This window comes from Paralichthys olivaceus, chromosome 1 (assembly GCF_024713975.1).
Source record: "Paralichthys olivaceus isolate ysfri-2021 chromosome 1, ASM2471397v2, whole genome shotgun sequence".
Taxonomy (NCBI): domain Eukaryota; kingdom Metazoa; phylum Chordata; class Actinopteri; order Pleuronectiformes; family Paralichthyidae; genus Paralichthys; species Paralichthys olivaceus.
The window spans coordinates 31,416,174-31,430,000 of NC_091093.1; the positions used below are offsets into that span (position 1 = coordinate 31,416,174).

At 46.8% G+C, this 13,827-nt stretch overlaps 2 protein-coding genes across 2 annotated transcripts in view; both read right to left on the reverse strand.

Annotated features, from left to right (window-relative positions):
* Positions 1-139: 139 nt before the first annotated feature.
* On the reverse strand, positions 140-5,584 carry LOC109641805 (zinc finger protein 319). Its single transcript, XM_020106368.2, has 2 exons — positions 4,937-5,584; positions 140-3,532 (listed from the first exon to the last, which is right to left on the reverse strand). The coding sequence occupies exon 2, from the start codon at positions 3,405-3,407 to the stop codon at positions 1,635-1,637; it is 1,773 nt and encodes a 590-aa protein (XP_019961927.1). The 5' UTR covers positions 3,408-3,532; positions 4,937-5,584; the 3' UTR covers positions 140-1,634.
* Positions 5,585-5,785: 201 nt separating this feature from the next.
* Positions 5,786-13,827, reverse strand: part of jph3a (junctophilin 3a) — a 14,479-nt gene continuing 6,437 nt past the window's right edge. Inside the window, exons 2-5 of the mRNA XM_069528068.1 lie at positions 11,604-12,384; positions 10,313-10,437; positions 8,557-9,803; positions 5,786-7,553 (exon numbers count right to left, since the gene is read on the reverse strand). Coding sequence (XP_069384169.1) covers positions 7,473-7,553; positions 8,557-9,803; positions 10,313-10,437; positions 11,604-12,384 — 2,234 coding nt within the window. The 3' untranslated portion in view covers positions 5,786-7,472. The remainder of the gene's footprint in view (positions 7,554-8,556; positions 9,804-10,312; positions 10,438-11,603; positions 12,385-13,827) is intronic.

Consider the following 13,827-nt stretch of genomic DNA (forward strand, 5'->3'; position numbering starts at 1 on the left):
GGTTTCCTGACCTCTGGGACTCGGATGTTTCACAATTTTCGGACAATTACCTGAATAATCGATTGATAATGAAAATAATCTTTGTCTGCGACAGATAAACTCGTATAGTCGAGCTGGCTGTGATGAAACGATGCACGTCTGTTTTCATAAGGGTGGTTTATTTGAATTCTGTATACAATATGAACAGGACTCTATATCGATATTCATATGTGTAAATTCAACACTTCATTACTCATCCTCCGGAAAGAGGTTTTATGTTGACTCACCAGGACTGAAACCACTATCATTACCTTTGACCGGGATTTTGGAAATTCCAAACACCTTCTTTTAAATATACTGCAAAGATTGTACAGAATATATGAAGCCACACGTTAAACTAAGTACACACGTCTTTGACTTTATCCCTGGTGTAGACCAGCGAGTTGTAACTTTGAGGCTACTTGGATTAATCTGCTGAGCGTCTGGCGTGGACCAGGAGGAGGCTCGAATCCTGTGAGGATGTTACAAGGCCAATTCATGAAAAACAAAATAAAAAAACATGACTTTTGTTAGATCTAACAGTAACTAACACAGCTAGGTCGTGGCAAGTAAGCGAGATGACGCTCGTCTTGTCAGATTAAACCTTGTGACGATCCATCTGGAACTGAAACTAACGCGCTGGCAAAACACAGCGAGCTCGTTCATCGTGAATACAAAAGCATGTAACAGAAGCACTATACAGTTTTCAATGTTTACATAAGCGTATACACACAATCTATAATATAACAGAGTAGACTATGCCATGAATCAGTAGTCATAAATATTATATTGTGCATGTTCTATTGCACGTCAAGTGTACGTATGACAAGATAGGTATGGGTTAGTTACCTACATGTCATTGTTTTAATAAAAAGATGCAACAACACAGATTTCATAGGACACAGGCTATACATTTTCACAAATCCAATTTTTTTTTCTTCTTAGGATGTTTTCCTAAATAAACCAAACCTATAATACAACAGTGATATTTAAGTGTGATAAATACTCATGCACAAACAGATGAGACTACCTAAGATCTAGTATGTGAAAATATACTGCTGCACAAGCCAGCCGCTAAGTACAGGTGGGGGGTGTTCGGCTACACGACATGAAATAAACAGAGAAACACAAAAGGAGTGACGGGTAAAAAAAAAAAAAAAAAAAAAAGGCACGTGGATTTCAAAGGAGTTTAACATGAGTACACACACGTTATCTGACAACTGCCTGGAAATTGTTCCCATCTTCCTCGATGACAGAATCAACAGTTACAAAACAGACGATCACATGCAACCACACGATAAGGTCCCACACTCCGTTCTAAACAAAATCCAGATCTTCACACATTTTACATTACAAGCCTTTTTCATTCGGTCTTTCCCTCAATGAGTTCCACAAGAAGAAGAAGAAGAAGAAGAAGAGGGCTCCTGATCCCCTCTGTCGGTTTTCGGGCGTTTAACTCAATGAAGGATGAGGATGAGCCGAGTCCTACGAATACTAGAAATTATTAAAGATAATTAATGGGTGCATATTATAAACTACAAATGGGAGAGCAGGGGCTGGCCCACGTTGCTCTGAGGGCAAATGTCATGTTCGCTGCCCTGGACTGAGGGGCATGTTCATGGGATGCAGGGAGCCTCCGGGAAGCTCTCACCCTCGGCAGTGTGCTGAACCGTGTGCTCCTGCAGGGCTGTGAGGTCAACAAAACGCTCGCCACACCACACACACTTAAACTGTGTCTCCCGCGAGTGCACGCTCTGGTGCTTGGCAAGGTGCTCGCGTTGCTTGAAGCTCTTGTCGCAGCTGGCACACTTGAAAGGCTTCTCTCCTGTGTGAACTCTGCGATGGCGCTGCAGCTCTGACGAGTACCTAAAGCGCTTTTCACAATCAGGACATTTCAGCGGCTTCTCTCGGGTCGGGTCGCAGCGGTGCTGGACGAACTCGGAGGACGACACAAAGCGCTTGTCACACAGAGAGCATTTCAGCGGCTTCTCTGTGCAGTGAGAGTTCTGGTGGCGCTGCAGCGTTGAATTCTTTTTGTAACCTTTGCCACACACGTCGCACTTGTAGGGCTTCTCCACTTCCCCGCCACATTTGTGCCTCAGCAGCTCTCCTGATTGGCTGAAAGACTTCTGGCAGGATGCACATTTAAAAAGACTTTCCATACCGTGAACCTGCTGGTGGTAGAGCAGGTGGGACGGCTGCAGGAATCCCTTATCGCACAGGTTACACTTGAAAGGGCGATCAGCTGGATTTTTGTGAGTGCGACGGTGGCGTACGAGCGCGTACTGCTGTTTGAAGCTCATCTGGCACTCCTCGCACTGGAAAGGCCGCTCCTCTGAGTGGGTGCGTTCGTGCTGCCGCAGGTCAGACGGGCGCTTGAAACTCTTTCCACACGAACCGCAGCGGAAAGGCCTCTCCCCCTCAGGCTGGCATTGATGGTGCAGGAGCTCGGACGACTCCTTAAAGTGCATCTCACACAAATTGCACTTGAACAGGTGTTCGCCCGAATGAGCGTACATGTGCCGCACAAGGTGAGAGCGATGCTTAAAGCTCTTCTCGCAAACGGCGCATTTGTACGGCCGCTCAGAGCTGTGTGTGCGCTGGTGGTGCGCCAGATGAGAAGACTGGCTGAAGCTTTTGTCACACGTGTCACATTTATACGGCTTTTCACCGGTGTGTACTCGCTCGTGGCGGGTCAGCTCTGACAAATGCCGGAAGGCCTTGTGGCACACTGAGCACTTATACGGCCTGTCGGGTGAAGAGGCCTCAAACGCAGGCGGAGACGAGGCACTGATCGCTGCACCGCCACCGGACGTCTCACCGGTGGAGGGCTGCTGGGGGTTGGCAGCTGATGAGGTCGGAGTGACGTTTCCGGAGCCGGGCCGGTAGGTTTTCTCACAGATCGAGCACTTCATCGGGTTGTTTCCGTTGCCGTGCGAGTTGTGATGCTGAGCCAAGGAGGTGAGCAGCGAGAAGCCCATTTTACACACACCACACACAAAAGGCTTCTGCTCCACCTGCACACACTGATGCTCCAGCAGGTCCGTCGCCTGGCTGAAGATCTTCATGCACTGGGTACACTGGAAGGACCGGTCCTGGTTCACCATGCACTGGTGCTCATGAGGGTTGGCCAGGTGAGATATGTCGTGACCGCAGGCGCCACACTTGTGCCCTCTCTCGCCTCCCACCTGCAGGGAGGGCTGCTGGGCTTGAACAGAGTGCTGCTGGCCGTGCTGCGGCTGCTGCAGCGAGGCATCGGGCTGCAGGACGACTCCGTACACTGTGCAGCCCAGGGGGTTGTCGGCCCCCTGGGGGAGCGTGTGCACTACAGAGGGTGGAGCCACTGCATGCTGCTGCTGCCATGCCTCCGTCATCGTTCCACTTCGCATGCAGGGATTCAGTGCTCGGGAGAAGAGGAGGGTTCAGCTCCAGACTGAAGGGTGGAGGTGGTTTTAATGCTAAGGAGCCGAATGCTATTTCTGCATTTACACACCTCGGACACGGATGAGGAAATCTGGAGGGAAATAAAAAAAACTGTAACGTAAACAACATCATTAAATAAATACATCAAGCCGATGAAACATTTGAACGAGTGATTACAAAGAGAAGCAGGACGCTGACTTGACAGTTTCCAACATGATCTATTATTATAAAATATATATATTATAAACAGCCATGTGAGGGAAAGTGGATCCAGAATAAAGACAGATGTCAGGAAACACTGAAATAGATCAATGGAGGAAAGAGAGAAGATCAATCGAACTCTGATGATCAGTGAGAAATTAAACTCTGACGATTAGTTTCTTGTCTCGGTGTAAATTTGATTGGCTGGAGGTTTGGACTGAGCTTCCTCTGATTCAAAGCTTAAGACATGTTTCCACCTCAGATTATTAGTTGTCATGTTATATGTGTTTTATATTTGTCAAGCACTGTGCAACTTTAAAAGTTATATACAAAGACCATCTGAATATCATTAGGCGCTTGGCAGTAAAATAATCAGTCACAAATAGATTTTGAAGCCAAAGACAGTTTTACTTTGTTTAGGTTCGAGCTGAATGAACCTGAATGAACCTGAATGAATCTGAGCAGTTGTTTGTTGGTGAGATGAAATGTGAAATGTGAAATGTGAGATTTGAGGACGTCGCCACACATTCACTCGTTTGTTCACTGACTCGGGAACAAGTGAATCCTCCGCAGATTGTTCACCGATAAACGACGAGTCCTGGAGTGAAAGCAGAGATTCTCCGGAGCTCGAGGTGTTTCTACAAATCCACAGAGCAGCAGAACCCGATGTCGCTCCTGGAGATAGACGGTGACATGTTCACAGGACGTTTCCCTGAGACAGAAACATTCACTGTTTCAGACCCAGAAGTGGGCTCGGTCTATTTCCTGAAACGCACGTCAGTGTGTAGTGGTCGTATTTCTGAGGGAAACGTGTATTTTGAGGTCAGACGATGGAAACGAGTCTGTGATAGACGGACCCGAGTGTCCGCGGCTGCTCGGGTTTCCACTCGAGGTGAAAACGAGTTTTCTACACGAACTGTTTCGGTTTCAGGACGCAGCGGCTAACAGACGTTAGCTCGTCGGCTAGCGGCTAAAGCTAACGTTCCCAAACACCCGGAGCTCCTCTGGTCGTCCTCCGTCTTTCTCTCCGGTGAACCGACGTGAGCAGCGGCTGCTTCCGTGAGACCAAACTGCTCATCGATACCCAGACGGAGGCGCAGGAGGCCGGGGCGACGGCAGCTTCCAGGCCGCGTCGCCTCGGTAGAAAAGCCGCTTACTGGCTGGATGGAGGCTCGGCGCTGAGCAGGCCTCCCGGAGCTGCGGAGGAACCAGCTCCTGCAGCCGCGCGGCTCCGATCCGAGCCAAACACACGATTCTCCTGAAAGTGAACCATCGAACCCTCTCGGGAACTCACCGAGCTGCGGAGCGACGCCTCTCACTGCCGGCTGCCGCCTGGGGTCGACACCCTTCGGTCTGTGTGGGACTCGGAGGACCGGCGGTGGATGCGCTTGAAGCCGGACGCCATCCCCCTGCAGACGGACGGACACCGGAAACCGCCCCGGAGCGACCCGCCGAGCAGCCGCCGAGCTGCCGCTGCTACAGCTGCTCCATCCCGGAGCGCCACCGAGGAGAGAACCGGGGAGAACCGGGAAGAACCGAGAGAAACCGAGTCCGAGAGGAAAGATTGAAACCGGATCAAAGGAGGAAAAGATCTGGTTTTAAAACACTGACAGAGGCAGTTCTCCAGTGTGGCTGCAGGGGGCGCTGCTGGCCTCATCAAACTAGTTCAAATACTTCATATATTTTATATATTAGATATTTTCATGTCCAGTTTGAATAAGGACCATGCTCACACATGTATGTTCACCATACACAGTCACTGTCTCATTTAAATGTAGGAAACTTACCCACAGCTACAGAGTTGTTCTGCTGGACGATATGAATTCAAAGTTTTCTTTAATATTTCTCATCTTTTTTGACCTGATACTTTTGCTCTTAAACTTGTAGTATTTCTGTGTTGTGGTTTTTCTACTTTTACTTCAGTAAAAGCTCTGAGTATTTCTCTCACCACTGGTCCTCCTGGTATTTTTCCTCATCTCGCCCGACTCGACCTCGAGCTGTACTGCGCGGTAGCAGTAGTAATTGTAGTAGCATCTGTATAATATAAGTAGTAGTAGTAGTAGTCAAGTAGTAGGTGCAGTTTCCTTTAGCAGTTTATGAAGTAGAATAATCAGAGACAGCACTAATAACCACACCAGACTCATTAATTTCAAACATTTCATTATTTTCTCCACATTAACTTTGAAACAACCTCATAAACCAAAGAGTAAGAAAGAGCATGCTCGGGCATGCAATGATGTCACAACATGATGATGCCACTGGGTGCGAAGTATAAAACATACAGTAGCAGAGAGTTTCTTTTTATATCATTCATAAACTCTGGACATTTTCAGGATCCAGTGAGAGTTAAAAGCTAGCGTTTATTTTACACTGCTCTCCGTGTCTCACGTAGCCTCGTGTTGCTGGATAAAAGAGACGAGAGGAAGAAACTCACAAACTGACACCAGATTGAGCAGGCGAAACAAACATGCTGAAAAAAATCTCATCCGGCCCGAAGAGTGTCTGGAAATGACACCGTACAAACCCCGTGTTTCCCTTTTTGACTGGTCCACCAGGGGGAGTGGGAGAGAGACCAAACAGTGCATGCCATTTCAGGGTGAGGAGGAAGGGTTGCATGTAGGGGGGTGGGGGGGGCACCTTCCCTAACGTTGAAGGTTCGTCTCCTCGTCGTCTGCCCACGTGGGGGTTTGATTGGGCCGCGGTTCAAATCAATTTGAGAAGGAAAATGAATAAATACGAGGCACTCAGCATTCTCTCTGTCTTGCAAACTGCAAAAGTAACAAACTTGAATAATAATGACACATACACATATATAGTAGAATTAGTGGTTATAACATAACAGTCTCAAGGCTGTACAAAGGGGCAAGGCTGAATCCTCCTCAGTATGTCAGCAGTAAAATGTGTCTACGTGGTTTTCTCTTTGCGTGCGAATGTGTGCGTTCATGTGGGTCGACATTAAATTTCACTTCACTTCACGATGAATCGGTAGATGTTCCTCGAGGGGTCAGACGCTCGGGTCTTGGCCTGCTTCGCTTGATGGCGTTTGATTTGCGGATCAAACGTGAATCTGATTGGCTCAGATTCCGTGACGTGGTCGGACGTGAAGTAATTTCCAAATCTCCAGCCGACAGGTGCAGTGACAAGAAGTGACAGTCGGGATGAGTGCGCACAAATGAAGACAGAACGGTGATGTTAAAGGGATAGAAAATGCACTTTTTAAAATCCCACACAGCCTCATGCAATGGTTGTGTGTGTTTATGTTTGTAGTGGAAAAATAAGAAAAGAATAATGACGGAGCCCTTTAAAATGGATCTACTCTTGCAGCATAGTTCTGTATGTAGCGCATAGTGCGGAGGGACTGGTGGACTGAGAGGGCAAAGGGTTGAAAGGCAAAGGGGGTAATTGTCAGTGGATGAAGTGTGTGTCATGTTTCTCATGATAACCAGGAAACAAGATATATTCTTATCTAAAGCGGTGGGAAAAGAAAACAGATGCCTGTGCCATCTCCAGTCCCTTTATGTGATGGACACCCATGCATGTGGTCCTGGTGCACCACGCTCGTCTGAAGCTGCACTTTACCTTCTTCAACCAATAACCCGTCTCTATGGTTACAAGCTCAAAACAAGCATTTGAAAAGGAAGAGTTCTCAGAGAAACTGAAACTGGTGTTGACAGAGGTGAAGAGTCCGGTAGCAACAGTAGAAAGGCTCTGATGTGTCCGTCACTCAGGCTGCGGGCTCCAGTCGAATCGGCAAAATGTCCGTCCCAGTAAGTAATAATATAATATACCGTATTTATCAATAAGTCTTAGTAGATCATACCTGTATAAGCTTAAATAAAGAAGTGAATGAAAAGAATGGCTACTCCAATATTGAGTAAAATGACCATAACCACCAGAATAGAGCTGGAGCCCTGAGAGAGAGAGAGAGAGGGAGAGAGAGAGAGAGAGAGAGCAGTTACTACACAACACAAACCAGAAACACACACTTCACCATGACGGTGACAAATAAGTGATCAAGTATCTGCTGCAGCTTCATCGGATCGTTCAGTAAGTGACACACAAACAACCATGGATTCATGGGTCACATGTCCAGGGCCCAGGAGCCAATGGGGGCCCCTCGCTAAAGATTTATTATTATTCACACAGTTCTTTTTGTGTATAGTACAATCTGGGCTCCATTATTTCTGATGTGGACAATGTTGTTCACTTGCATTTGATTTGATGGTCGTCGCTACTTGTTTCAGATTTTATTTACACAGAAAGAGAGAGAGAGAGTGAGAGAGAACAAGCAGCGGCGAGAGAACGAGCTGCTGTTGAGTTCACAGTTTTCAGACTCTCTCTAAGTTTCCTTCCTCTTGTGCATCAGTCTGAGGTGTAGCTCCTCCCCCACAGACCCCAGCTGGACCTCCTGACCTCTGACCTCATGCTAACACACTAGCTGCTTGTCTGAACATCCGTCAGCAGCGTCAGGTAGAGACAGAGCGACAAAACAATCGGAGCAGATTAGACTCTGATTGGTCAGAGGAGTTTGAGACAGAGGCTGAAGAGAGGAGCTGCAGCGACGGACAGTCTGAGGAACATTAGAACATTAGAGCATGAAAACTTTTCACTGTCACAACACGATGATCCTTCAATAATCGATCAGCTTCTCATGTGAGAATCTTAGTTTCACTTGTACTAAAGGTGACTGATCCCTGAGAATCTGTGTGGATGTTGAATGAAGGTTACTTCTCTCTTTCTGCCTGAATAATTAAACACTAGATTTTATCAGGCTGAATACATTCACTTCCTGATCGTGCGCAGCTCGTAGGGTGGTGTTAATGTTTCTACATCACATGGTTCCTACTGATGACTTAGTTAGTATTTAGATTGATGCTGCGGTCAGACAGGCTGTGCTAAGATGAGTGTACTCACTGAGTTTGATTTGAGGGTGAGATGTTCTCCTTCCTGCTCCAGAGTGATGGGTTGAGACTTTAGGGGCGGGGAGAGGGTGAGGTCCCTGTGCAGCGGCCACTCCTCCAGCTCCGCCCCCACATTCAGGTTGTCCAGCATCTGTACGGAGTCCATGGATCCTTCTCTGACCGGCCGCAGGCCTCGGGATCGCAGCCTGTTGTTCTGGGGGGCCGGGGACTGGTGGCCCAGCCCCCGGGACATTTGAGAGTCCGGACACTGAAGCCTCATGTCCACCGTATAGTCATTCATCCGCTCCTCGTCCTGCTCCGTGAGGCGTGAGTGGGCAGGGCTCCACCTAAGGGTGCTTTCAGCAGTCCAGCCCACGGTGAGGCCGTCGAGCCTTTGGTCGAGGGCAGCGTGCTCGTTAAGCTTGTGGTTGGAGGGGTTGTGCTGCTTTGGATGGTGGTTGGAGTAGACATGCTCTCGAGGGTTATAAGTAGAGGAGACGTGGTCCTTTGCATTGTGATTAGAGGAGATATAATCTTGGGACTTGTGATTGGAAGAAGCATGCTCAGAAGTCTTGTGATTGGACATGTTATGTTCCAAGGCCTTGTGATTGGATAAAATGTGCACCTGCGGCTTGTAGTTGGAAGAGGCGTGCTCGCAGGGCTTATGATTGGTGGAAGAATGATCCCATGTTTTGTGATTGGAGGATGAGTACTCCCTTGACTTGTGATTGGAGGAGGCATGCTTGGAGGGCTTTTGGTTGGACAGGGAGTGCTCCCACGCTCTGTAGGAGGAAGCGTGTTCCCGGGACTTGTGATTGGACAAGGATTTCTCCCGTGGTTTGTGGTTGGACAGAGGGGTTTGCTCGTGGCCGTTAATTTGGGCCTCCTGCTCCTCCAGAAGGGAGGGTGTGGTGGAGCGGCTGCTGCCCCCCCGCTCCGGGTACATGTCATCGGTCCAGTTGTCAGCCCCTCCACTCGGCAGGTCCACCCCCCGCCCCTCCACCAACACCTGGATCTCGGCCCCGCCCTGATCGTCCACGGCACTCTGGCGCATGAAGCAAGCATTTCTGGGGCGATGGGCGTGCTTGGGTGGGCTGTGGGGCGGCGAGGTGGGTACGCTCAGCACGGGGCTGAGATCAGGTGTTATCACAGGCGGCGTGGTGTCCGGCGTGCACAGCTCCGGACTGTCTGTTCCCGTGGAGATGACCTCATGGTCTTTGTCCTTGGCGTCCTGGTGCGTGGGCCTCTGACATTCGAGCCCTGTGAAAACAGTTGGAGAGTAGAACCAATGAAACGACTTGGCTCTGATCCACAGTGTGTGTGTGTGTGTGTGTGTGTGTGTGTGTGTGTGTGTGTGTGTGATAAACATGCAGAGTCACAAGAGGAGAGCTGCGTCAGACAATCCCATTGGCTTAGGGAGGATTATGAAGTGAATACATTTGATGTAGTTTAATCCTCAGTGGTTTGTTGTGATGATGAGATTAAAAATGCAACAACCCACAGATTTGATCGACAGTTCATCGAGATGCTTTTATGCAGATTTTGAATTTAGTTATGAAATCTATCTTCTATCTTCGTCTTTGTTAAACAGAATAAAGATGGATATGAATTAATAAAACAATTTAAAGTGACAGTAAATATTTAACAAACGGAGCCAGAGATTCAGTAATCAATCAGCTTTCATTCATTACATTATCATGTGTGTGTGTGTGTGTGTGTGTGTGTGTGTGTGTGTGTTTGTGTGTGTGTGTGTGTGTGTGTGTGCTCACCGTTCCCGTAGATGTGGAAGGAGGGGGACAGCTCTTTGGCAGTGATCCGGGCCAGTCGACACTCCTCTGTGGCTTTCTGTGCGACTCCTTCAGCCGCCTCCGCCTTCCCACGAGCGTGACTCATCCTGAGCGGCACAGGAACAAACAAGCAGGTCAAAGGTCAAGTATTCTATTATTCTAGTACTTTATTTAGTCTCTGTACTTTATTTATTCTCAGTACTTTATTTAGTCTCTGTACTTTATTTATTCTCCGTACTTTATTTAGTCTCTGTACTTTATTTATTCTCCGTACTTTATTTTGTCTCTGTACTTTATTTAGTCTCAGTACTTTATTTATTCTCAGTACTTTATTTATTCTCAGTACTTTATTTATTCTCTGTACTTTATTTATTCTCAGTACTTTATTTAGTCTCTGTACTTTATTTATTCTCTGTACTTTATTTATTCTCAGTACTTTATTTATTCTCCGTACTTTATTTATTCTCCGTACTTTATTTAGTCTCTGTACTTTATTTATTCTCAGTACTTTATTTATTCTCAGTACTTTATTTAGTCTCTGTACTTTATTTATTCTCCGTACTTTATTTAGTCTCAGTACTTTATTTATTCTCAGTACTTTATTTATTCTCAGTACTTTATTTAGTCTCAGTACTTTATTTATTCTCAGTACTTTATTTATTCTCAGTACTTTATTTATTCTCAGTACTTTATTTAGTCTCTGTACTTTATTTATTCTCTGTACTTTATTTATTCTCCGTACTTTATTTAGTCTCTGTTCTTTATTTATTCTCTGTTCTTTATTTAGTCTCTGTACTTTATTTATTCTCAGTACTTTATTTAGTCTCTGTACTTTATTTATTCTCTGTACTTTATTTATTCTCCGTACTTTATTTATTCTCTGTACTTTATTTATTCTCTGTACTTTATTTATTCTCCGTACTTTATTTATTCTCTGTACTTTATTTAGTCTCTGTTCTTTATTTAGTCTCTGTACTTTATTTATTCTTCGTACTTTATTTATTCCCTGTACTTTATTTATTCTCAGTACTTTATTTATTCTCTGTACTTTATTTATTCTCAGTACTTTATTTATTCTCAGTACTTTATTTAGTCTCTGTACTTTTTTATTGGTCAGATTTCATCAGATTTCGTTTTTTAATTTGTGTAACTGTTTTTGTTTTTGTGCGATTGAGAGTTTGAAATAATGTTGTAACTCATGTTGAATCTGAAGGAAATGATGGAATGTGTTTTTTAATGTGTAATTAAATGTGTAATTAAAGGGAACGTCTACCTGGACATGGCGATCTCTGCTTTCTGCTTGGCGAGGTCTGAGGCCTTCTCAGCGGCCTCGACGGCTCGGTCCACCTTCTCTCGGATCTTACTGGCCCTCAGTGGAATCAGGTTCTTGCGTTTTCCGCTCACCAGCACATTCTGCTTGTACTTCCCCTCCTCCTTGGTGCTGTCAGGGAAGGTGGTGCAGCCATATCCGTGCCTCTTGTTCCCCACCCATTCACCTGCGTAATGAAGGCCGTCCGAACGCCGACTCACGCCCCAGCCCGCCCTCTGGTCGCTCCGCCACTCCCCAGCATACATCTCAGTGACAGTGGCGTCCACAGGGGGGCCCTGCTCGCCCTCGCTGGCGTTGGAGTGGATGTCGGACGCAGCAGAGCTGACGGTGCTCATGCCGGCCTCGCTGCAGAACGAGCTCTGCTTGCTGAGCTGACTGGCCAGCGAGCTTTTGGACTCGGAGCGTCGCAGCTTCAGGCCGCTCAGGATGGACTGGCGGAAACGGCCTTTTCGTTTCCTCTGGCGTTCAGCTTCACTTGGCGCCGTCAGAGCAAACCCACCTCGGCCCACTGGGCTCCCGGCCAGCCCGGCCACCACCCCATCTGTGGGCGCGGCGGTGGTGCCGTCTTCCAGCACAGCGGGGGGGCCGTGGCTGTGCTCGGAGCGGAGGGAGTTTATGGACGTTCGCAGAGGGAAGAGGATGATGGCCGCCATGCCGTACGGAACGCTCTGCCGCACGCCGTAACCATGACGCATCCCACCCAACCACTGGCCTTGGTAGGTTCCTGAGGACAAACACATGGAGTGAGGGTCAGGTCCACGACTCTGGTTCTGATGGAAATATCTCAACAACTTCAAGTTGAATGACAAACGATAAAGCTTAAAGTCTTAGCTGATGCTCTGACCTGTCCTCTAGCGCCACCATCAGGTGGACATCTATCTAGTATCTTAACAACTTTTCATCAGGAGGGAAATAAATCTAATGACATCCCATCAGCCTCAGCTCGACTTTGTGTTTGGTGATAAATGACACGTTTTCAGAATTACACAAAAACTACGGAGATCAGGTGTTGGGACGTTTTCTGGATCAGAGAAGATCTTGTTTATTTTCGGTGTAGAACCGGATCAGGGGACGGGTCCGGGATTCTTCCCCTTTTTCTGATCATTGATTTCTCAGAGAATAATTCCTGGATGTTGATGAAGACATTTAAGAGTGTGAGTAACTTGGTGCAGATCTAAATAAAATGTATTTTAAAGTGGTTTCGTCAGGAGACTGTTGGACGAGGCAACAACTCATCTTTCTAGTGGAAGTTTAATCACAAATAGATTCTGGTTTATATCTCTGGTCTCACTGAGACACTCCTTCAAGTTCATCTTTCCAAACACTTGGTTGTGCAACTGAAGACTGACGGCTCAGCTCAGTCTGTGTTGTAGTTGTGTGTTTTTAAATCTTGCTCTTGAACAGATGCATTTAAACTTGACGTGTGTGTGGAAGCAGGAGTCAGATTTCCTTCACTGCACTAAAATACATAAATGTACTTTTGAACAGGCAGCAGAGTTTTAAAGAACAACCAACGACTGTCAAACAGGTTTGTTCTAAAATGAATGAAAACTAAAAATGATCAGTTTAGTCACAAATTAAAATCTGTATAATAATAATCATGAGATTCGTCTCTGCCAACACAAAATAAACTGCAGGACGGTGGAGCTCCCAGAGGAAACTGTGAAGCTGCAGGATCTGCTGGAGGTAGAGGTCAAGATCTTACACCCTCCATCTTCTCCTCAAACCCTGAAGGTGGCTGAAGCACGAGCTGAAGCACGAGCTGAAGCAGACTTTCATGTTTCTGGCAGGAAGCGACAGCCGTCAGCTTCATTCACAGGAGAGCAGCACGGGGCTGCAGAGGGTTTATGTCACGAGAGACATTTAGCAGCTGCACTTACACTTGTCCACACTTTTATGCAATCTGGCATCAAACTGGGCTCAGCCTCGGTGAATCACTTTGCCACCGAGTCACTCACTGAAATGAGAGACGACTGGAACTATAGGGCTGACTCTATAAGGTTCTCACAGATTCCCAGGTTTAATACACAGAAAGTTCAGAGACTTTGAACACAACCTGTTTATTCATATTAAACCAAAACCTCCATCTCTCACCAGACTGAACCAGGGACATACACTCTGTGACGGACACGTGACGGACACGTGACGGACACGTGACAGGCATGTG

Coding starts and splice junctions, on each gene's coding strand:
- LOC109641805 (XM_020106368.2), bottom strand. CDS start 3,407: ATGCGAAGTGGAACGATGACGGAGGCATGGCAGCAGCAGCATGCAGTG.